This window comes from Fistularia commersonii, chromosome 23 (assembly GCF_037954325.1).
Source record: "Fistularia commersonii isolate RoL2024-O1a breed Wild chromosome 23, RoL_Fcom_v1.0, whole genome shotgun sequence".
Classification (NCBI taxonomy): Eukaryota; Metazoa; Chordata; class Actinopteri; order Syngnathiformes; family Fistulariidae; genus Fistularia; species Fistularia commersonii.
This window is the reverse complement of record NC_141306.1, coordinates 7,469,471-7,494,103: the sequence shown is the minus strand read 5'-3', so window position 1 is coordinate 7,494,103 and position 24,633 is coordinate 7,469,471. Positions and strand designations below refer to the sequence as shown.

Below are 24,633 nucleotides of genomic sequence, written 5' to 3'. Positions count from 1 at the left end.
GTGTGTATTAGAGAGCGAGTGCTTGAGTGTGTGTATGTGTGTGTGCCTTCCAGCAGGTTCTGATGGTATGCTGATCCCTGTCTTTTGGCGAGGAGGCCAAACAACTGACTGCTGGAACACACACACACACACACACACACAAGCACACGTTCATGTCAGCAAATATTTAATCACACACAGAAACACTGGAATCAAAAGACACACAAAACTCACACCTTTGCCAGTGATCTGAGGGCAGCCACGAAGCGGTCAGTGGTGGAAAATGTGTCTCCTGCGGTCTGCAGCAGCACAGTAGAGGAAGTAGAACTTTTCCACCATTTTATCACAACCAGCAGCTTCATTACTGGGCTGCTAAAATGGAGGCCTGATGGAGTCCAGCAATGATTAAAGGGGCAGCAGGCGGAAACGTCAAGGAGGATAGAAGACAAAAAAAAAACATAACAGGAGCTGATTCAGATGTGTGTGTGTGTGTGTGTGTGTGTGTGTGTGTGTGCTGCCTCTGCTGACGGAGGAGAGGCTGCAGAAAAGCTGAATCAGATGAATATTTACTCCGTCCAACTCCACCCGACCGAAAACAAGCCTGCCGAGTTTAAAAGAGCGACGCGAGCCAGCGCTACAGTTCCATCTGTTTATTGGTTGACTATAAAATATTGAGTTACTAAAACAATTTTAAAAGAAACACTGGTAAACGTGGTTGCTGTCTGTAAAAAAAAAAAAAAAAAAAAAAAAAAAAAGCAAAAAAAAAAAAAAAAAACAGTTCCTTACACATACAGTATAGGGTGACAGAATATATCCGGTTTCAGATTTCTCTCTAAAATGTATTCTTTTGCATCTGTTTTTACAAGATTAGACATGTGTACAAAGTATATTCTGATAGCTTTTTTTCTCCCCTCGACAGTGAAGGATCATTTACAAATCTTAAGATGATTTTTCTATTTTATTTCTAAAATCATCTCTTCTTTTTTTTCCTCTATGACAGGACAATTACGATACTGAAGGAACAGCAGACGAAGAACCAGCCTCCGGTCTACCTCTCTCTCTCTCTTTCTCTCTCTCTCTCTCTCTCTTCCATTCTATCTCTTCCTCTCTTTCTAGCAGCTAGCTCCCGGTGCCCGTCAGCAGAAATGCTCGAAAGGCGCGGTCGATTGTTCAGAGAGGGGAAGCAAAAGGGGGGGAGGGGGATTTTTTTGGGGGAGGGGGTAAAAGATGATAACATGCAAAACATACAGAGATATTAAAAAAAAAAAAATCACAGCAAAAAATCAAACGTTTCAAAGAAGAGAGCCAGAATAAAACACAAACGATGATAGAAATTAAGTCTCTTATAACACACTGAATGAAAATGAAGACAAAATGTGTGTGTATGTGTGTGTGTTTGGGGGGGGGGGGGGGCAGATGCGTGTGTGTGTAAAGAATGTGTAAGAGTTTGCGTTTGACCCTGTGTCTGTGTGTGTGCATGTGTATAGGCCTAAGGCTGAAAATGGGCAGGGCTTTGGATGGGAGTGTGTGTGTGTGTGTGTGTGTGTGGGTGTGTGTGTGTGTGTGTGTGTGTGGGGGGGGGGGGGGGGTACACACCTGAAGGCGAAAAAAAAAACCCAAACACAAGTTACAAAAAAGGTTCACTAAAAAAGTGCGTTAGCAGCTGCGGGAGTAAACAAACATTCATCATGGGCACTTTAACACGTTTACACAGACAAAATGCTGATGCGTGCACGTTCGTTCAGATCCTGCGGCAGGCGCATTCTGGCCGACGGTCAACATTTTGCCTGTGGAGGAGCGATTCTCAGTCGGGGAGGTGAAACTCCAGCAGCAGCTTTGGGAGGTTTTATATCGACAACGAAGATTTTCTGGCGTCGGACGAGGATTCGAACGGACTCTTTCGTCCGTCAGGTTATCGGACGGCGTCGGGGAACGCGGCCCGTACCCAGTCTGACTTTACTTTACCTGGCCGCTATTGGGACCGCGTTTCATACAATGGTGGTAAACGACACTACATCGACGAGGTCGACGGAAATAATAGGTCACCGTCATCCCGGGAGGGCCTCCAGCCGTCTCAGTGAGGGAATAATGGAATCTAGGCCAAAACAAGACATCGAGAGAGTAGAAAATATTAAATCTATTGAATATCAACAACACGATGCTCCATCTCTGCAGAGGGGCAGAGGGTGTAGTACATAGTATTTACCGCAAGTACCGATACACGCTCAATATAGCGGAGGTGCATAAACTATAAATCGCCACTTAAAGAGCGGGGGAGGGGTCTCACGTCAGCAGACACCCATCGGATTCCTCTCCGACGCCAAAAGGGTGGGAGTGGCGGGGTTGGTGTGGCTGGGAGGGTGGATTTGAGAGATTTGGCAAATGATCACGGTATGGACTGGGAGAGTAAGGCCACCCGGACGCTCACGACCCTGAGCACGACATTCAAATAGTTTCAACCCAAAAATGGTCAAACTAGGCACGTAGATCAAATTCACAAGCGTTTAAGAGAGCTGAAATTAGAAAACGGGCGTTACAGGGACACAGGGTGTGTGTGTGTGTTTGATTATCTGTGTGTGTGTGTGTGTGTGTGTGTGTGTGTGTGTGTGTGTGTGGAGGCTGGGGGGTGGTGGTGGTAGTAAATACATTAGGAAGACAATACAAGACCCCCAGACCCCCAGACCCCCGGCCATAGAGTGTCGTTCTATGGCCGAGTCTGGTCAAAGTGCATTCTTGTCAAATAAAACAACTTGGAGGGTGTTTGAATAAAGTATATAAAAATAAAAAGATGGACGTCCAAAACACAGCAGAAGCGAACGGAAAATAAATAGATCTGACACAGGATAGATGGGAGGCCGAGGACCCAGCAGCCCGGAGAGCGGCTGCGGAGTCCGCGACCCTGATGACGCCTCGGGAAAGGATGAATCCACCCTGGTTTTACAAATTGAAAAGCCGAGAGCGCTTTCCTTCTCCTCACGCGAACCGACCGTCGCCTTTCGACGGCCTCGACAGGAACGGCACGAGAAATGACGGCGCGAACTCAGTGCAAAAGACACCGCGACGAATCCGAGATGCGTCAAAAACACTTTCAATGAATCTTAGTGTTTGAGTATCGCCTGGGTGGATTTTTCCTTTAAAAGGGGCCAAAATGAGAAAACGTGGGGGAGGGAGGGGGCTTTTCAAGAGTACGCAATTCCTTCCTCTCTCTGTAGCCTGAGTGTGTGAGGGATTCGGAGACTTCGATAGCGCCCGAGATCGGATTGTCAAGGGGAACCAGGGGGGGTTAAGTTAAGGGAAGGTAGAGTTTAAGGGTTCAACGATAAGTGCTCTCTGTCGGACAGCGAACGGAAAGAGTCTACCCTTCTCCCTCTTTGTGCATCTCTCCCTCGCTTTGCGTCTGTCGCTCCTGCTGTCCTGTAGATACATTTTTACATGACTGAAAACACGACTGTTAACATCACCACGGCAACATCATAATCACAACGTCACATCCACCGATGCCAATCTGTCCACGCTGAGACGCCGGGCCTCTCGCCTGCATCGCCGTTCACAGTTCCTTAAAGCTTCTTGACTGTTTGCCTCTTTAGAAAAAACAAAACCAAAGATTTCTGACATAAATCTAAACATGAAAAGAAAACACTCGTACTTTCCTCTATCTAACTGCGCGGACTACCTGTGTGTGTGTGTGTGTGTGTGTGTATTTACACAGCTCTGTGCATGTTAGTGTGATCATATTTTCCGTGGAAAAGGACATTGAAGTGCTCGCGCGTCTTCTGAATATTTCCCGCGAAGACAGCGAGCGTCGCCCCGAGGTGTTGACGGAGTCCCGCTCCCTTTCCTGACTCCGGTTCCGGAGCGGCTCCGGCCTCGGCAGGCGTCGGTCCTCCGTCCGAGTCAGAGCCGCCCCCCTTTTCACGACCCCCAGGGAGCCGATCGGGGTCAAAGGTCGGCCGGTCTTGTCCGTCGGCCTGTGAGGAAGTCGCTAGCATATGACCGGGACGCCGTCGGTGTTGAAGATCATGCCGGTGGTCGGCTCGTAGGTGCCGGCCAGGTAGTAGAGGTCTTCGCTGTCGGCGTAGCGCCGCGTGTGCGTCATCTGCTCGTACTCCTCCACGCTGACCACCAGGCACTTGTGACTGACCGTCTGCACGTCGTTCTCGTCGCTGTGAGATGACTGGTAGAGGGCGCGCTGGAACACACAAGGAGGGGGAGGATCCTCTGATTCCTAATCATTTCATACATCGAACTGCAACGAGACACTGAACGTGTCAATAATCAGCAAGTCGAAGGAAATAGGGGGCTTTTACTGTGATAAGGTCCCGCCTTAGGTTCTTAAACCCCGCAGACCACAAAATGAAATATTGAAATTGAATTCGGGGTCATTTTTTGTCAATTTCAAACTTGGCAAATGAACAACACTGATTATTAAATGTCATTTTCCCATATATCAATTCAGTGCGAAGAGGAACCCACTTTTATTTGTTTGCCTGCCACAGACCCAGATTACACAAAGAGTGATGGAAATGCCAAAATACTGTCGCTGTGTGTGTTTGTTTTTTTTAAAGTTAAAACAACAATAGTTGCTGAGCCAGGATTCTGAAAACTAGCGTATCAACACTGTGGAGCCCAAGGGAAAGAACGTCTATAAAACCTCCCTAAAATTACGCAATTTTACAAAGTCAGAAGCTGCACAAACACAAAGTGTGGTCAAAAATGAAATTGCCCGGAAATTCAGTGGGTTTCTTTCAGCATGCAGTTCCCGCCTGGGACTATGAGAGTCGCCAAATCACCCGGGGAAGAAATCTCTATTTAAAATAATTGATCAGATTTTATGACCAAATTAAACTGGACACATCAAACCTGAATTTTCCAGTATGTTGTTCACTTTCAGTACGTTTCTTACTTCATGTTGGGGACTATAAATTCAATTTATTTTACTCTTACGAGTAACATGTCGCGATACATGAATTGATGCGCTTGTTATTTTCGATGATAATCCGGATGATCAGATTAAGTCTATTTCAATGCATTAAATAACAGCAACGATTATAAGCTGAGACGCTCTCGAGTGAAGACATTTCTCTCACCTCCATGAAGTCTTTCCTCTGGATAGACGAGTGAAGAGCGGCTGGGAGCGACTGTCCGCACATCTGGTCCCAGTTCTGCAGAGGTGGAAAATAAGAAAGAATTTCAAAACCTGAACCGAACGCACACCTGTGTTTGGTCTTGGGTGTGTATGTCTGTGTGTGTTATTTGCTGTCCGGTCCACTTAAACACATTTTAAAAGGGGGGACTCTTTGCACAAAAAAAAAAAACAACAAAAACTTAAGAAAAACAAACTGTCCCTCGCAGCAAATACCATTCATCGAGAGCATTCTGATGTCGACTGTTTCATTTTAGATACCATCTGTGTGCATGTCTGCCTTTCTAATGGAGACTGGATGTGTTTGTCTTTTTATGCTGAAAGCGCCAAAAAAAACATCTTTATCTATTTCCATTAATCACAGCCCGGTGACGAGACAGTCGGAGGCGGTGGGGGGGAGAGAACAGCTTCTCGCGGAACTGATAAAAACACTCGGGATTATCTTGAGTAACCAGGCAGGGATTACTGGAAAAAGAAACCCGTGTCTATTTTTTTTTTCCTCCGAGTATCATTTCGGGTGCTCATCACACATCGCAAACGCTCGCTGAAAACCACGTGACGTGTGGGAAAAACAGTTCTTTTTGAAATGACCTTCTTGTCGGTGAGCTTCTTGCCCGGGTTGGTTTCTTCCGGATGGTAGAACCAGTTGACCCGGACCACCATGTTGCTGCCCCAGGACTCCCACATGCTCTGGATGCGGCCGATGAAGGGCAGGTTGGGCCTCCCGGCCGACAGGAAGACGGCGCAATCGCCGATGCGGATCATCTCCCGGCCGCGCACGATGGCCTTGTAGAAGAGCTTCTTGGCCTTGCCCTTCATGCCTCGTCTCTGTCGGGTCCCGAAAAAAAAAAAAAAAAAAAAAAAAAAAAAAGAACAAGGTTGGTCACAGGTTGGGAGAATGTTCTGCAAACACACGTTTTCTGGAAGCGCTTTACTTCCTCCTCACCTGCGTGGGTTTTCCGAACCACTTCCAGAGCTGCCTCGCCGGAAGGAACGCAGAGATTTTGGGCCTGTTTTCCACACTGGGGAGCCTTTGGCGCTTAGCCAGCTCCTTGGTGGTGGGGAGGTGCACCCCCTCTCGCCGTTTGGGTCTCCCCACTTTCCCCTCCCCTCCTCCGCCGCCTCCTCCGCTGGGCTTAGGCTTCGGGGGGCGACCCCGCTGCCCGGACCCCTTCCCCGTGGCCGGTTTGGCTGCTTTGACCGGAGAAGACGGGTTCGGAGAGCTCGGGGGGGAAGGAGACTGCGAGGGAGAGGACGGGTCTTCTTCCTCTAATTTGATCTCAACCTCCTTCTGCGTCTCCTCTTCCTCCTCTTCCTCCTCTTCTTCTTCTTCCTCCTCCTCATCCTCTTCCTCTTCCTCGTCCTCTTCCTCGTCCTCCTCTTCTTCCTTCATCTTTTCTTTCGGTTTGTCCGGAGCCGGAGAGACGGGGCAGGGCGGAGGCGTGGGGGTCCTCTCTTCGTCCGAGCTGCAGGAGGAGTCGTCGGTGGACGAGGACGAAGAAGACGAGGACGAGGACGAAGACGAGGACGAAGAGCCGGAGCAAGACGAAGAGGACGACGAGCAGCTCGAGGTGCATTTCTTCTTCTGCTTCCCTTTGCCCTTCTCCCCCTCCTCCTCCGACTCCGAGCTGCTGCTACTCGGAGATTCTTCCTTCAATTTCCTGTCCTCCCTTTTCTCGCTCTCTTTTTTGTGCTCTTTCTGAACCTTGTCCTCCTGCGTGTCTTTCTCCTGTCCTCTGAAGCCGCCACAACCCTCCGCTTTTTCCTTCACCAGCATCGGTGCCTTGTAGGCCGAGTCTTTTTCCAGGAGCGGGGCTTCCTTATCATGAGCTCTGGGTTTGGATTTCAGCAGTTTCTGAGCGGCGGCGGCGGCGGCGGCACCGCCGAGGAGGGGGTGCTCTCGCCTGATGCCCCGACCCTCCAGTAACATCAGCGCCTTGGTCTTCTTGGTCTTGGGTGAGGTCACGCCCTCGTGGTCCAGCTTGACCAGCGGTTCCGTGGGCACCGACTTCCTCCTCACCGCCGAGCACTGGCCGGAGCCCGGCTTGATCCCGGAGATGGATCCGGATCTGGAAGACAGCTTGTCCGACGGGAGTTTCAGTTTAGATCCCGACGCCGAAGAGGAGGAGGAGGAGGAGGAGGATAGCGAAGACGAGGAGGGCCTGGGAGTCAGCGAGGAAGCCGGCTTCCCCGCGGGCAGCCTGGAAACGGGAGCGGGGAGGAGCCCGGAGCCGACGGGCCGAGAGTGATGTTCGGAGGAGGGTTTGCTTTTTGGCGCGGAGGAGGTTCTGGGCTTTGAGGAAGAACCCGGCTTGGGCGCGGCAGATGATTTGGGCCTGTTGGCAGTGGGGCTGCCGCCGCTGTTCTCCCTCTCTCTGCGCTGGCTGTTGTACAAGCTGAGGCTGGGCTCGCTGTACAGGTCCACCGTCAGGACCTTGCCGTAGGTGGAGGGGTAGAGGGAAGGCGAGAGCTTGGGCCGCGGTTTGGCGGCGGGAGGCTGGGCCGAACCGCTCTTTCTCGGGACCTGGGCGGGAAGGGGGGAGCTCCTGGTGGGGGATGGAACGGACCTTTTGCGCCCCGCTTTGGCCTGGGTTCCCATGGACGCCTGCGAGGCGGGTCGAGGCTTCTCCTGAGCCGCCTTCTGGACAGAGGCGCCGTCGTGGCCCTGCTTGGCGGCCTCCTGGGCTCTCTCCGCGGCCGGGGTCGTCGGAGACTGGGATTCCGATTTCTCCCGGCCGTCCGGGTTCATGGGGGATTCTGAAAAAACGAAGAGGAACCGTGAGAAGGTGGACGACCGTAAACAGATTTGGTGATTTTCCTAAAAGACAAATCAGCGGGGAAACAATCCGGGATCTGAAAACACGGGATTTTTAAGAACTGCTCAGCCGAAGAAAGACGGCCGGCGTCGGCGAATCAGACTCTCAACGCGCAGGTTACTACGGAAACATGAAAAAAGACGCCGAGGCAAATTTATCTCGCCTCGATCAAAAGTGACACTCAGGCGGCATCAAAGAGTCTTTATGCACCTCCAGCTAATTTTGTTGATTCTGCAACGGTTAATCAAAAGACGACAAGGACAATAGTATTTCTGCTTGTGCAACGTTTCAGGACAAACCCTCATTTATACAGATTCTTCCATCCGCAGGAAGAAGAGATATCGCCAAACGCGAACGGATAAGTCAGGGGAGCGGCTGAAGCCGACGCTGTGAATCCATCTCTTTCAAAATGACCTCATGCGGGCACATTTTGCTTCATGCGTGAGCAGAGATCCTTTACTGGCCCCGTGAAATCACTCGAGGGGGAAAAAAAAAAAAAGCTGAAGGCAGCAGATTTGAAACGGCAAAATTGACGGCGACAGTTTATGCACCAAGTCTTTATATTCAAACACGGCCCCCATATTTTACCATATTTTCCTCTCCTGCGGGGCTGCAGAGTTTTACACTTTTGGTCGGAAATGTCAAGACAGAGGAGGTGAAGAGCGACCTTGTTGAATTAATGCTGCGGGGTTACTGTAAACAGTGACAGAAAACATGCCCAAAATGACTTCACTGACAAATTACAATAATAATTTATACCGAGGTAAAGATAATAATGACGTAGCGTGCCGTTATCTGCATATTTTTATCTTGAGTTTAAAACCAGGCCCCGTGTGGTGACAGCCTTCCCTCCGGCATCCCCGCTCCGCCCGCCGTAAAACACCATGTGAGGAACACTATTTCTATAAAGTCAAACACCATAAAATCCAGTTCCAATTCTACTTTTTTTCCCAAAGTACAGTGCAGTATAGTTATTTTCCGCTTGTTGTAATCCTATTAATATGGTTTTGAAAAGAATTACTGCCTGAGCACCAAGAAATGGGAAGGACCAGATGAAAATGAGGCAGTGTATATGTATATAATTCTTCAACCAAAAAATATCACTAAATGAACTCCATGTAATAAAATAATAGAAAAATGTAATACAATAAAATGATTTGGACAACCAACAGAACAGCTGAAAATCTATATGCATAAAGGATTTCATGCAAGGGTTAATTATTATTATTATTACTACTACTACCGCCACCACCATGACTGATTTACTTTTAATTACCAACACTTATAACTGTTATACTGTCAAAAGGAAAATCAGACGTTTTAGGAGCCGCCCAAAGTCTCACAGTTTCCGTGTGCATCTATTTTCAGGACAGGATAGCCATTTTTGTTTTCGCCAGCCATCGGATTGCAGGAAATACCGTCCAAATTCAAAAGTCCAGAGGTGCTCTGCTGTTGGAACAAACATGACCCTCCGTCCACAACCTCTGCCTCCCAATTTCAGAGGCCAGAGGAGGCCGGTTCGCTTTTATTTTACCAGGAACCAGCGCCATGTTCTGCCCTCCGCTACAGCACACCCTGCTGGCTGGCTGGGATTTACACATTCGGAGTTCAGTGGGCTACACGGACATTTGGTCACAAAGGTTTTATCATGATGAGGATGTGCTGTTATATCGGAGGAGGAAACGGTTTTGGACAGACCCGCTGCTCAATGTTGTACAGCACAGCGCCACTTTCTGGCTAAAGGAAATGTAGCCCAGGCCAGTAATCAAAATGCATTACAGTTTGATCACCATACAACACGTTTCAACAATAGATTGTCATTTCTGGACTATAGAGCGCACCTGAATATAAGCCGCACCAGCTAGCTGACCGCTATTTTAGTCTTCCTCCTGCTCACTAAAACCATTAGTTGTCTTCATTGGTGTCGGAATTGAACGGCCTCAGAATTTCACGGTAATTTAATTGGTCCGACGTGACGAGGCTTGATGCTCGATAGCCAAAAACAATCCGGAGCAGCTTATACTCTGGAATTCACGGTATTTACAGGCCGGGAAGGGGTCGATATTGGACCCAGAGCACCACCTGCTGCCACCAGGAAGTAGCCCCATGTGATACAGATGACTCGGTATCTTGTTTCTCTCCGCTCTCACAATGGCGCCCCATGACATATTTTCACACTTAAACGCCACCTACTGGGTTTGACCTGGAGGCGTAAAATGATTGCAGGTTCCCCTGACATCCATCTTTAATGGGAATTTTGGGGAGCCGTGATGAGCGCCGTCTATTATATGAAAGTTATTTATCCGTGGGCACGTGTAATAAACACAGAAATCGAGGATGTTCTATCATTCCAGCACGGAGCCGCTGCAACCGGCGCTCTGATGACATGATGGGATTTAATATTTAGCCTCCTCCTAAAGAGGCTGCGGTCGGACCGTACCTGCTTTGGGTTTGGGTTTGCGGCCGGGCTTCCCTTTGACCTTCGGGGTGGTTTCCGCCGGCTTCTGCCCTGCCTCTTTGCTTTCCTTGCTGCATTTGCGGACCCTCCTCCTGGAGCAGCTGGCCACCAGCAGCGCGGGGGACGGCTCAGCGCCTGGACGGAAGCAGAGGACACGGACAGGGAGTCCGGCTTTGAGCGTACGAGCCTCTTATTCTGTCCTCAGGAAGGCAGAAAGTTCTGGCTTTTGAAAAGTCTTGGACGGGAAATAATTGAATGTTTGGCCAATAAAGAAAGCGTAAGTGTTTTGGATTGGGACGATTCCAAACTGTTTGTTCCCTCATTCAAGGTTCTGGATTTGTTCTCCGCTTTAGGGGAACATTCATGGAACCTGAGGTTTTTCTGCAAGAAAACAACACACACACACACACATGCACACACACAACTGACATCAAGAGCAAATGAACTGGCATTGCTGTAAAGCAAACTCTCTACTGGGACAAACACTTCACACACAAATGCAGGAAAGAAAGAACATGCACCCATACACACCCATACACACACACACACACATACACACACGCACACACACACACACAAATTCATAAACATAACTCTTGTTCAAAGGGGTACAGAGAACATCTCTCCATTGCCTGGAAGACTTTAGATCCAGAATCAGTTTAATCACTGGATAATTTGGATTAGAAGAAGTGGGACTTCAAGCATGATTTGTGTTTGTGGACGAGCTCCAATGCTTGGCTGAAACAAGTATGACGGATACCTGACGCCATCTTTTTGTTCTGCTTGTAAAATAGAAAATATTTAAATGTTGATATACTCGCTGCGGGAGAAGGAGGGCGTATTCGGAGGACGGTCATATGGCGACTGTGTTTTCTGCAAGTCTAATCAAAGTATGACATGTATTACTACATCATGTTAGGGGAGCAGGGGTTCTCACAGTGGATCTTGTAGTCCGGCGGCAACAAGCGGATGTGGGACAGCGGGATGCGTCCCGTATCTCCGTCGTCAAACTCCACCGTGATGAGGTCGTCGTTTTCATCGATGTCTGAACTTCCTGTTTCGGAGAGACGTCAGCAACGTCAGCAGGCAGCGGCTGTGTTCGAAAATATTTACCCACTCGGAAGAGTCTGGTTAGAATAAATCATTTGTAACAATAGAAATACATGATTTGTTTGCTTTTTACAGATCAAGGTGAAAGAAAGTGTCGCTTCCTTTCACCTCGATTTGTCAAGGCTGTCAAACTTGAACTGAGAAATGAAATTCTAAAGTGTGTGTGTGTGTGTGTGTGTGTGCTGTGACCGTACCGTTTACAACAGTTCCGGGGTAAAGGCAGCGGTACTGTTGGCTCCAGTAGGCGGCAATGCGGGTACCCTCTGGGAGATAACGCACCGACGGAGGTTTCACATCGATGATCTGGATGTAGGTTAAATAAAAACCAACTTATGCTGAGTTTGTTTATGGGAGGGCGAGTAAGAAGCTGCAAATGTGTCGACCATGACGGTGATGACAGGGTGAAAGGAACCAACTGGAGTGTTTTTGCCAAGTATTTATTTATTTAAACTTGAAAAACTATATTCATTTTTTTTCTTACCACACGTACGCATACAAAAATAAATAAAAACAAGTGGATTACAGCGTCTCCTTCTAAGTCTGAAGTGGATTTTCAGCCACATTCATCAACAAAGATGCATGAAACTTTATATCATGGACTTCTGGAGGGCGTGTCGGAGCTGTGGAGTTTTGTGCACTAAACTCTTTACAATATGAAGTAATCGGGTCAGATCTGACGTCTCGGGCAGAAATCCAGGAAATGGATTTGGACTGATGTGTGGGAGTGGGTGCTGTTTACTCACTGCCTCCTGCAGCAGCTGCTCCAAGCAGTAGATGTGTGGTCTGTTCCCTCGCTCGCCCTCCACAACTACACTGTATCTGCAGGGGGAATTCCAGGGGGAAGTTAAGTAGGACCTGTGTGTGTGTGTGTGTGTGTGTGTGTGTGTGTGTGTGTGTGTGTGTAGAAACTGTCAAACATTCCACGAGATTCTGATTCCTTCTCCAAGTATAGTTAGCAAATTAGCATAGCAAACGCACATAACATCCCTTCAGATATTAAAAAAAAAAACAACATTATTGTATTATAGGACATTTTGTTTATTTTTAATACACAATAAGTAGAAAAGTTGCCAGCTCCATCTTCAGAAATTCAGTTTTCTGCAATTTCCTATATATTCATTTATCCGTGGCTGCACGCCACAAATTAAATTTGGCCGCCACATATTGGTTTTCTATTTTTGGAGCAGCTCTTGCTCTCTCAGGACCGCACGTACAGCGGTAGCATAGCACTCTCTGATACAGAGAAAAGCTTGCCAGTTTGTTCTGGTTCTATTCAGTTATTTGACACACATCGGAGATAAATCTCCGCCGTTCCTCTCTGCGTACATTGGAATCCACCCGGAACTACTTGCCGCTGCATTAACATGCTCCTTGGATTTCCCCAATTCTGATTAGAGACTTTCAGTTTCGGAGCTCCGAGAGGCTAGATCTCGGTCTGATGTTAGCTCTTTCATTTGAAGCTTCAAGCCCCTTCCCTTTCTGTCTGCTAGGATTGGGCTAAATGTCAACATATAGTGGACTTTGAGATTTGATGTGTGGATTTTGCTGTCCAACTCAGAGCTAGAGAGCAAACAGATTTCTCACTTTCATCTGAATCTCATTAATATTCATGATTGTTGATTGGATTATATCACTTATTCCAAGAGTAAACATCTTGATATCAGTATAAAAAGGGATAAGAAGGGGCTTCCCAATAATATAGTATTGATTCTTCCCCTGTTGGGCCCACTTAGCCTCGATTACCCGAGTGGGGGGGGGGGGGGGGGGGGGGATACTCACATATCAGGTGAGTGGACGGTGTTTACGTGTCCCGCGTACAGAAGCTGGTCATCCATGGGGATCAAAACTCGGAGCCCATCAACCAAAGAGTCTTTATCTAACACACACTGCACAGGAGCTGGAAGCAACACATTTACCAATTAAAAAAAAAAAAACGCTTTTATAATGGGTCATTTAAGCAGTAGCCAATGGTTTTGCACTGACCGGGGGTGGAGGACCTCTCAGACACGCTGTTGCTGCGCGGCGGGAGGAGCTCGTCTTCGCTGAAGCTGCTGTCTTGGTTCGGCTCGAAGTCTTCGTCTGCCGCCATGCTCTCCATCAGCCGGCTCACCGCGCCCCGGGACGGCTGCGGACAATACACAAACAAGGGTGGTTATTTTGACATCACATTTGGGGGAACGTCATGTTAACAAAATCAGATTTTGTAAAAAAAAAAAAAAAAAAAAAAAAAACAAACCATAAACCAAAAAAGAAAAAAACACTTTTCAAATGCTAAATTGTGGAATAAACCCGAGGCTTTTTGTGTGCGCCAGCACTTAAAAACAGGCTGAGAATGAATCGCCGAACACGGCTTTCCTAGTGATTCCCAGCCAGCAGGAAGAGTTCAACTGAACCAAACAAGACACAATCTTGAGTTGCAGCCTGCGGCAGCCGAACTGCGATGACACTCTTTAGCAGGAATGGCAGAAACCCCAGCGGCAAAACAACATCGGCCACCCCTCGTCGTCTTGAGCCGCACACGTGCGTTTTTGCATCGTATAGACTGTGTGTCACTATGTGTTATTTTCAAAATTAGGAATACTTTGGTTTCTTCCTTGCCAGGATGATTTAGTTTACATTGAAATGTACTTTTGGATTCACCCATCATCCCGCTCACCTCCCTGGCCTTGGCCTTGCCCTTCGGTTGACTCTTGCCGGCCGAGCCGAGACCGAGCGGCGCTTCGGACGCCGGGCCGCACAGAGCAGACGGACTCACGGGTAAGGGGGAGTCTTTCGGCTTCTTTTTCTGAATGCGGATGCAACACAGAGTGTTACAACTTACGTGGGAGTAAGGATCTACGAGTCAGATGCATGGGTGTGCACGCACACACAGACACACACACACACACACACACACACACACACACACAGGCTGGGATGCTGCCAGGCTGCCCGCGGTTGTCCTTTCTTGTCAGCAACATGGTGATACACACAGCCAGTGAGTGCTGCTATGACTGAAGTACAGGGAATCCCCACTGGCAGTCTGACACACACTTCAACATCACTCGCTCACTTGTTTTAACACACACACACAAGCACACATATATCAGAACTAAAAAAATGTGACAGGAGTTTGACAGGGTGAGATTAATGGTGAAGAACAATATACATACTTTCACCACATCCTTCCCGTCTCTGCCAGAAGGAGCAGGTTTGGGTCTGGAGGCCGGCTTCAGGCTGAGCGCGGGGGCGGAGCCAGAAGACGGGTTCTGACCGGAGGAAGCGGCGGTCGACACGGACATCTGATTGGCAGAGGTGGTGGCGTCGTGGAGAAATATCCTCTCGCTGCGTCGGCGGTTCCAGCCCTCGTCTTCGCTGAAACCTGTCGAAAGGTCGTAGCTGAATCGCCGGGGTGACCGCGGCGCAGGACGGGGCTTGGGCTGCGGCTTGCACTTGACGGGCGGCGCTTCTTCCCGCTTGGTGAGGCTTGTCTGGTCGATGCGACGGGTTGCCGGGGGCAACAGGGGCAGCTCCGGAGCGGAGCGTTTGCCGTGCAGCAGAGAGGGGAACTTTCTGAGCCGCAGGTCCGAGCCGGAGTCTGACCACTCACACTCAGATGAACCTGGGGGTGAAAATCACAGGGTCACATGACATCAAGACTCATCTGTTATTAACACACACACACACACACACACACACACACACACACACACACACACACTGCAGATATGAGCGTCTGTTGCCATGAGCATGAAACCAATTAATGAAATTAGTGGATTAACTGAAATCAATAACTTGAATGGAACCATTAATTCATGTGAAAGGTATACATAATCAAAGAGTGTGATGATCAGTGATAAATGAGTGTTTAGCAATCAATCAATAACAATTTCACACAACACGAGTCCAGGCAGATGAACATTTGCTTGTTTGTATTTTCTTTAGATATTTGGGGAAGCAGGTCACTAGTGGGCGGAGTGAAACCCTGGGCTGAACTAAGAACGACCACAGATTGAGGGAACTTGTCAGTGATTCCATCTCAAAGTTGTTTCTCATTTCATTTTTCTGTGAAAATGAATAAACCTGCTTAAAATAAAAAATGTAATATTTCCTTTTTCCCACTTAAACGTTGACTAGAGAGCCCGAGGTTAAATACAGATCGGTCGAATACATTTGGAAACCTGCTGTGCAGGTTTTATTTAATCGATATTGTGATTAACATTTTCATCTCAGTTTTGCAGGTTGTTGTATTTCTGCTGCAGTTTCACACCCTCACAGGCTACGCTGTGTTTTAACGCTGTTATTTACTGCTACATTTGCGTATGTGTCGCTCTCCGTCCTAACCGGCTGTTTGTTTGCATGACCACCTGCGGCTCCTTCAGAATTACAATTCGTCCAGTGCGTCTTTTTCTTTTTTTTTTTTTTACCCAGAGTGCTTTGCCTGCTGCGATGCTTGCCATCATGCAGGAGGTTCAAAGGTGCCGAGCTGACAGGAAGCGCGCTCGCGGCGAACCGTGCCAGCAGACCCAGCCCGCTCTCTTCGCAGTCTCCCTCTTCCGTGGAAGACTCATCATTGTCTTCGTCATCACTGGTCTCTGTTTCAGAGAAAAGAACATTCTGCTCAGGCACACACACGTGGCTACGGTAGGGAGGCGGTCAAAACCAGAGGTCACGTCACTTTCTACGTTAAAGCATAACAATGGAGCTCGGAAGAACAGCGAGGGGACTCTTCTTAGGCGAGAAACTGCCGAAACACAATCCGGCCTGGACTCTGAATTAATAATTCACACTTCTCCTCAGAGACAAGCCGACCTAAAGGCAGATCAGTCAAGTGCACACGCTGCTAACCCTGAGGCCCTCTTCCTAACCAAAAATGCTGAATAATCCAAATACGAAAGACAGAAAAAAAAAAAAAAAGAAAAAAAAAGCGTGTTACAGCCAGCACACATGCAAGCGAGCCTGCTAATAAGCACAGACATGAACAGCTGACAAGATCGCTGACTCACAAATCTATCATCAAAAGCTCCTGTGGGAAACATGGCCGAGAAACAAGTGAAGAACTGCAAGTCATTTTTCCCCACTCTTGACAGGCCAGGGGAGCACATTGAGAAAGGCAGGGGGGGGGGGGGGGGCTGTGCACAAACAGGCGCGCACGTACAAGCACACACAAGCACACAACAGGTTAGCTGTGTGTTACTGGTTAGATGAACAGTAGAAGTGTCTCCACAGAGGTTAGAGAGTTAACACTGAGGGTGGATGCACGGTACAGGTTAACCAGGGGGTAACCAAGACGAGCCCAAATTAAGTATTCTTTCAAAATCCCTGGGACAGCAGGTGTCAAAAACCTTTAGCGCCTCAAATTTTCACAGCTGAAAAGCCGGACAATCTTTAATGAACCACAGATTTTTTTTTTTTTTTTTGCCTGACACATAGCGGTGTGTGGTTATATTTGTTATGTTTCTGACAGCAAGCAAGTTGCGCAGGTGTTTTTGGTGGCATGCAGCAGCTCTAACCACAACGATCGATCCGTGTGGCATCGCCGCAGCGACACTGGAAATGAAACGCGTTCGACATCACGAAACCGAGATTTCTAGAAAGGCAGGTTTTTGGAAAGCGGAAAGAGGTTTAGCCGACGTAAGCAGGCTAAAGGAACAGTCTAGCAGTGGTTGTTTTAAGAGGCAGTGCAGGTGTGTACGGCACAGTGAATCCACGGGTGTTAACAGCAGAAGACAGACGATGCGACAGGCAGGCACTGAGAGGACAGCCCTGTGAGGCCCCTTTGAATCATTTCCACATAAACTTTTGAGTAACCATGGTTACATCCAACAACTTAAGTCCTCCTTTTAACTTTCACAAGCTACAAGGAGACTGTTTTTTAAAAGGGGGCGGGGGGGGGGGGGGGGAAGGTTACCATGGCTCTCAGTAAAAAACAAAAAGAAAAATAACAGAAAATTTAAAAAAAAATGTAATTTGTGAGTGGTGAAAAGATACAATTTTTTGTTTTTGGAAATTAAAAAAAAAAAAAAAAAAAACAGGTCAATGTTACGGTTATGCAAAATGTAATTCAAATTCAGCATGGTCCATGTTAGCGGTCAATGAGGAAAAAATAGAGGGAGGGGCTCTTCCTACTTACAGAGGAGGTGACAGGGGTGTGGCCTCAGGCAGGGCGGGACAGCACAGCGGCGAGAGCGCGGCCCGGCCTTAGCACAGTCTAGCTCAAGCAACACAGCGTAGACTAGCCGCGGCGAGGGAGCGTCGGCTCAAGGCTGCGCAAGTCCTTGTCAAACTTCTGTAACGTTGCGGCGGCAGCAGCAGCGGCAGCACAAAGCACATGGAACAGGCAGAGAGACACTCAAAGCATCATGGCTAGGACGGGGGGGGGGCCGGGGGTGTCACAGGTGGAAGACAGAGCAAGGTGCTGAGAGAGTGACGTAAAGGGGAAAAGGGTTATTTGAAGGTTTAGTACACACACGAGGCGCTCTATTGTCCAAATATCCCCAACATCACCGAGAGTTCTGAATGTGCAGAAACGGGGTTCTGACCAAAATGCATCTTTTCAGACGGGGTCGGAAGAGCTGGTATTTATTCCACTTCTGTATTACACACTCAGCTCTGCACGCTCACCGCAAACCTCTGGCTGAACAAAGTTTCCCCGCCTTTGCCGGGGAGGGAGGGAAGGGCAAAGAAGACCGAAGGGATATTTGACAAACAGAACACTAGAGGATGTGTGAGGTGCGATGGAAGCCGGACAGGTCGACAGACGGACAGATGAAGCAGACACAAGGACCACAGCTCTTCGCTTTCTGTACCAATCAAATCAAAACCTTTAATAAAACTTTTAGGGTTACCAAAACCGCAATACAGCTTTTATGAAAAAATGTTTCCACAATTAGCACACTTTCAATGTACAAAATACTACAAAACCGCTTTGCAATCCAGGCAAAAAAAAAAAAAAGAAAACCCAAAACAAAATAAAATGTAAAAAACACAATAGAAATAGGTAAATTCTTAAAAATCACAATAGCAAAAAGGCAACTTTGCATAAACCAGCAGCAAAAGAGGTAGGTTTTATGAAGCTAAGTCCTAAAAAGAGTCTGAGAGTAGCTGCCTTAGCGAAACGCAAGCAGAGACAGAAGCTGTGACGCAGGAGCTCAAAGATGGACGGCGAGGAGCTGCGATATTTGGTCAGTAACCTTGGTTAAATGATTCGTCTGAGGAGGTGACGCCTCCCTCCTTCAGCAGCAGCGGTAAGTGCTTGTCTTTCTTCTGAGACTTCTGATTGGACAGCAGGGATGTCGGCGAGACCGCAGACCGCCTCTTCCTGGTCAGGTTACTATGGGAAGGCATCCCTAAAAGAGGGGGCCAGCCCCCTCGGGCGGAATTGTGCTCCTCTGAATCGGAGTCTGGTGCGGAGAGAGTTTGGTTATTGTTTCATGATATCAAACCAAGATGCCCGTAAAGATCTCTCTGACTTTAAACTGAGGGTTGAACAATGTCCTGTTTTTAAACCGATGGCAAATGTGAGCTTAACCTCACCTGTACACACACACACAAACACACACATGCTCGGGGTCTACCCTACACCTTGGCCTCTTAAGTCACCATCGTCATGCAACCGGATTAACCTTGCTACGAGCGGGAAGCGGTGAATCGGGCACCGTTTTCTGAGAATCTGTCTGCGTTCGGGATGTTGAAGATGTGACGCGGTTCGGACTGACCCGGAGGGAAAAAGACGTACGAGACGGTTATATTAGACGTTTCCAGGTACTCACTGTTGGAGCAGCTGCTGAGCTCTGACCTCATTGAAGAGAACAAAGCGCTCTTCTTTTGACCTTTAACCTTCAGGACCATCTCCGAAGCCGACGCCTTGGCCGCTGTCTTCGGTTTCCCTTTTTTAGCGGACAGGCCCGGCCCGCTCATGGACGCGCCCTGGGGGTTGTCCCCTCTGGAGATGGCGGACTGGCTGCGGGATGCGCTGAGCGAGCTGAGCTGCGAGAGCGACAGCGCCCGGTCCAGATCGGAGGCCAGCTGCTCCTGCTCGCACACGTGGCCTCGTTTCATCTTCTGCACACAAGAAGCCTCCTTTAGACCCAACGGGTCCGACAATTTGGAGAGAAAGTCCGGACGTGTTTCACCCCTCACCTCCTGAGCGTGGCTGGTGGATGGCTCCTGATCATTCCAGCACTTGGTCTTTCTCTTCTTTTTCATCTTCACCCCTCCGCTGCCTGCATCCATGTCTTCTTCTTCTCTGGACACCCGGAATTTCTTCCGCTGTCCTTCCCCTGTCTCGGAGTCCTCGGAGTATTGCAACGTCCTGCCGGCCCTGAGACAGGGAATATTTGCACTTTGACAAGTAAAAAAAAACAAAACGGTTGTTTCGAGAGAGTTCGAGGCAGACAGACACACAAACACGTGCACACACACACACACACAGAAACACACACTCACTTTCCGGGGCGGCTATCCCCTTTGGAAGACGTCACCAGCTGCTTCCTCTTCCTGGGTCTCCCTCTTCCTCGCCGGGTCAGACTCCGCCTCTCATCCTCCTGCTGCTGCCGCTCACTGGCCGGATCAGAAAGAGTTATAGATGTGACTGTGTGTGTGTGTGTGTGCGTGTGTGTATAATGTGGGACATGCATTGAAGTGCGTCAGTGTAGACAGTGTCAGTGTGCGTGTTGGCCGATGACTCTCACCGCTTGTCCCGCCGTCGCTGCAGCTTGCTCAACTCCCTCTGCTTTTCCTTGTAGGTCTTCTGCAGCTCCGCCAGGCTGACCCGGTACTCCACCTCCTCCGCGTCCATCACATCCACAGAGATTTTACTGTACAGCTGCAAGGAGGAGGAGGAAGAAAGTGTTGAGAGACGTGACGGAGGTCGTCAAGTTCCTCTTGCAGATGCACGCTGTCTCACCGGCTCCTCCTTCCTCTGCCTCCAGCTGTACTTCTTGTTGGGATCGAGCTTTCGGGGCAGCCTGATGTGGGACTGCTCTTCTATGGCCTCTGGAAGAATCTGTTGGCTCGCTTCGAGGAGGTAGTCCAGACCCACTGGGGAGGAATACGGACCAGAAGGAATGACATAAGAAAATTGGTTCCTTGACAGTTTTTTTGTCGCGTTCTTCCAATATTTATCCCCATTTGACGTTTTAACGCATTGTAATCCCCTCCCACTACTCTTTAATCCCCAAAATACTCCTTACCCTTCTTCACGCTGATCTTCTCCATCTCTTCCTGGGGCATTTGGCAGAGCAGGGCCATCCCTTCCAGCGCCACAATCTCCAGAGGGCTGCTGCACCGGTCGGCCAGCGTGGCGGGGCTTTCGGAGGGCGGGCTGAGAGGGACCGACTGGACCATCTCGGCGGCTGTCAGCAGAGCAAACATCCCCCCCATGGGGTCTTCGGGGGCCACGACCAGAGAGAGCGGGAGGTTGGGGGCGGCGGGGGTTTCGGTGATGGTTTCCTCCGGGGTGGGAGTGCGCGAGTTCTTGGGAGTGGCTGGTTGTAGTGATTCGCAGGCGGCGCTGGCGCTTTGCTCCAGAGGCCCAAACATCTGAGCGGCTTCCTGGTTCTCTGGGTCGGCACGGACGGACGATCGGTATCGCGTCTGCTCCAGGCTTTTGTATACTTCTGCTTTCGGCTCCGCTCCGTCATGCGGTTGGGAATAAATCTTGTTGCACGAGTAGGACAGCGTTTCGATCTTTATTTGCCCTTCTCCCCTCTCCTCTTGTCGGACATCCTCCAGCCTCTCCACCTGCAGGGGTAGAGGGCTGGGCACGTGTCGGAGCAGCACCGGAGGCTTCAAGGCTTCCTCGTCTTCCTCCCTGCGCTCGGCGGCACAGATGGGGCTGCAGCTCCGGCGAAGAGGAACCAGAGGTTCCGGCGGAGAGTCCAGTTCGTCCTTCTCCACGTCGGGTTCTTGCTTCAGGAACGACCCCGTCTTTGCGCGCTCCAGCTTTTGTGACATGAGATCGGTTTCCAGCAGCCGTGCGTGCAGATGGGACGAGGACAGAGGGGCGCCGGGCACCGGGGACCGGGGGTGACGTGGTGGGACGACCTCTGCGGTCGCCGTCGTGGGGGGCGGGATGGAATATGGAGGGAAGGGAGAGCCAAAAGGAGCGGCGATGGCTTGATAAGGGTAACCTGGGGGAAGATCTTTGAAAATCATGAAACAAAAAAAAATGGTTACAGGCACTGGAAATGTCATTCATTTATGTTTTATTTCCGGTCCTCCTATATAGACTCACCGGAGTAAATGCTTGGAAAAGACGCTGCTTTATGTCCGTCTCTCGGCTCCCTCCTTCCAATATCTGCATCCTCGGCGGCCTCTTGTTTAGGCCGCCGCGGCGAGGTCGGAGGCGGCGAGGCCGAGCACGGGGAGGGCAGGTGAGGCAGCGGCGTGGGCGGGTGCGACAACACCCTCGGCCGTCCCTCCTCCAGCTTGAGAGCGGCGACAGGCGAGGGGAGTCGAGGCAGCGGGGTGAGGGAGGACGTGGACGGGGTGGAGGAGGGAGAGCGAGGGGTCGGTTTGTGAGAGTGCGGGATGGGCGAGGGAGACGGGGACGACATGGAGGACGGGCAGGGTTTGGGATCCGTGTTCCGCTTGTCTGTTTTGTCGTCAATGTCGGGCCTGTGCTCGCTGGCCTTTAAATGCTCCTGGAAGTGCGAAGAGAGAGAATTAGCGCGGTATCACCACAAACAGAGTTGGTTTATTTGACTAAATTGAATAGACGCAGCTGGGAAGACGAGGAAAAAAATTTGCATTTGTCAACATTTGTCAAAGTTCAGAGTTAAACGGTCATGGAAAATTTATATTCTAACTCTAAATGACAGACAAACATAAATTTCATCGCACAGCGATGTATTTCAGTGATAGTCAGCACACCTTTTGCACATCAAGAAAGTTCTAAGCTCTATTTTGACTGAGTTCCTTCTGCATAAGTTCTCTAGTTTCCTCCCAAAGTCAAAACACAAACAGTAGGTCCATTAAATCGAGTGAACGGCTGCGTGTCTATAAACGTGGCCCTGTGACTGACGGGTGATAAGTCTTGTTATTTAAGCTGAATATTTACTCTACAGCTATAGCACTGTTTGGATAAAGGGGGGTTTATGGATTACAAGACCTAAGTTTGTTGATAGAGCAGCGTCAATCAAATGGTTTTAATGTTACATATTGCTTCGGGAATTAAATAGAGTGCAACTTACTTTGCTAAAATTGCTAAATTTGCAGAAGATTCTAATAAGCCCAGTGTCTTAGTTTGTAAACAATAAAATGAAAAATGCAAACTATTTCCATTAGGATTTCAAAACAACTAGCAAATGTTGGTATCCCAAAATGCATTGTGTCAAAACCTGCCACGATTCAAATATTGCTCAAGAACACATCAAATATTTGTAATTCATATGAAGTCGTTCTTAGACATACACATTAGGCCATGACTGTATATCAATACACATTTGTTGTTGTGACTGTTAAACAAATAAACTTGAGTGTCAGCAGCCAACCAACACAGAGTATTAATAATTTAGTATATTTAATGGACAATCCAGGGGAACATATTGTGGATTTAAATGCTACAACTCTAGTACCCCCAAATCAATTTAATTTACAGAACGGTATTAAGTTCAAAATCAGTAACAGTTGAGTTAACCAAACAGTCCGTTTGAACAGAATTTTATAATAAAGTCTTAGATAGATTGTGAACGTCACAGTCATTTTGAGTAAAAGGCAATGAAGACAACGGTAAAGCAAATGCTAACTTTCACAGAACAGTTTATTTTTTTGTGCTGATCACGTATTTCTTTGCCCTTCATTTTAAAAAGGACTTGGATTTTTAAAAATGTACATTAGTATTTGTTATACTTACAATGACATTTTAAATATCCACATATGCAGTCAAAATTATACTCCAGTATTTACATATTGTCATATTCCTAAAGATCTAATTCACCGTGTGAATGCATTGTGTGCTCATTCACAATAACTTGCAATAATCCTATAAATTATATTTACAGCATCTGCACGGCAGGGACAAGCAGTCAGTCAGACGATCTGCCCTGACCAAACATGACAACACATGTTCACCGCCATGCTCAGTGACGTCATGGACGATGGCACGTCCAGATCGGCTGCAGACGAACTAAGACGTGCGGTCGGTGCTGCGCTCTGCGGCCAGCCAGGAGCTACGTCCAGCTGCAGGGAGGCAGTGCGGGATGGAGAGAGAAATGTAAGGTGGAGCAGGACGGCTTAATCATCTTTGACTTGCTGATGGGAGGCTCCGCTGGCGGTGGGTAAGAGGGCCTCACTGTAGAATAAGAGATAGAAGAATTAAATGTTGTTGATAGTACACTTATGCATATGTTCTGTATGTTATTCCTCAATATAACATTTAATGATTTTCTGTCTTTTTACAGTTAATTGACAGCTGACACCAATACACACACACACATACATACATATAGATATATAAAGAGACGCAGCTACACATAGATGGCTTGTACAATTAACTTCTTCTTCTTCTTCTTCTTCCTTTTTTGGCTTTTCCCGTCAGGGGTCGCCACAGCGAGTCAACTTTCTCCATCTAACCCTATTCTCTGTATCGCTTGTATAATTAACATACAAGCATATTTTTTGGTTTTGACTGTTAGATTTGTCAAATCTACATCAAACTCCGGAAAGTGTGACCACTCAGTCCATTCCTTTCAATGATCATGACTCGTGTCACTCTACATCTGATAGCTAACATCTAATTCTAAGACATTAAGTTAGTATTTATATTTCCATTTTGTATTCGGTCTATAAACACCTTCAGTGAAAGAGCAACTTACCTTCAGCAGGCGATGGCCAATTGGCTCCGGAAGAAGATGCCGAGGACTCCTGGGGCAAATTCTCCTTCCAAATAAAATGCTGAAGTTCGCAATCACTGTGGTTTTGCTACGCCAATACAGGTAGTGCGCATAATAGGAAGTGGCTCATCTTTTTCGGAAAGTAACTGGTGCATCAAGGTTATACCATTCAGTCATACACAAATAGGAATGAAAAAATATGAATACGATGGCAGCCTTAAAGGGCAGTGGGAGGATTGCAGTCTATGGCGATTACTGAATATCTCTCGACTCAAGGTGGTTCGGGACTCAACTCCTAACTTGTCATTGGCA

The 24,633-nt window shown here is 48.3% G+C and overlaps 1 protein-coding gene across 2 annotated transcripts in view; it reads right to left on the bottom strand.

Moving 5' to 3' along the window:
* Nucleotides 1–1,514: 1,514 nt before the first annotated feature.
* Nucleotides 1,515–24,633, bottom strand: part of tnrc18 (trinucleotide repeat containing 18) — a 49,158-nt gene continuing 26,039 nt past the window's right edge. Inside the window, exons 10-30 of one of the 2 annotated variants that reach the window (XM_086170555.1) lie at nucleotides 21,723–22,131; nucleotides 20,680–21,630; nucleotides 20,394–20,527; nucleotides 20,179–20,312; nucleotides 19,934–20,047; nucleotides 19,628–19,808; nucleotides 19,258–19,549; nucleotides 18,679–18,888; nucleotides 15,913–16,080; nucleotides 14,659–15,107; nucleotides 14,163–14,291; nucleotides 13,490–13,631; nucleotides 13,286–13,403; nucleotides 12,250–12,325; nucleotides 11,701–11,809; nucleotides 11,334–11,450; nucleotides 10,379–10,531; nucleotides 6,069–7,879; nucleotides 5,714–5,950; nucleotides 5,067–5,141; nucleotides 1,515–4,168 (exon numbers count right to left, since the gene is read on the bottom strand). In XM_086170555.1, coding sequence (XP_086026681.1) covers nucleotides 3,962–4,168; nucleotides 5,067–5,141; nucleotides 5,714–5,950; nucleotides 6,069–7,879; nucleotides 10,379–10,531; nucleotides 11,334–11,450; nucleotides 11,701–11,809; nucleotides 12,250–12,325; nucleotides 13,286–13,403; nucleotides 13,490–13,631; nucleotides 14,163–14,291; nucleotides 14,659–15,107; nucleotides 15,913–16,080; nucleotides 18,679–18,888; nucleotides 19,258–19,549; nucleotides 19,628–19,808; nucleotides 19,934–20,047; nucleotides 20,179–20,312; nucleotides 20,394–20,527; nucleotides 20,680–21,630; nucleotides 21,723–22,131 — 6,216 coding nt within the window. In that variant the 3' untranslated portion in view covers nucleotides 1,515–3,961. The remainder of the gene's footprint in view (nucleotides 4,169–5,066; nucleotides 5,142–5,713; nucleotides 5,951–6,068; nucleotides 7,880–10,378; nucleotides 10,532–11,333; nucleotides 11,451–11,700; nucleotides 11,810–12,249; nucleotides 12,326–13,285; nucleotides 13,404–13,489; nucleotides 13,632–14,162; nucleotides 14,292–14,658; nucleotides 15,108–15,912; nucleotides 16,081–18,678; nucleotides 18,889–19,257; nucleotides 19,550–19,627; nucleotides 19,809–19,933; nucleotides 20,048–20,178; nucleotides 20,313–20,393; nucleotides 20,528–20,679; nucleotides 21,631–21,722; nucleotides 22,132–24,633) is intronic. The other variant, XM_086170556.1, reaches the window with a different exon arrangement.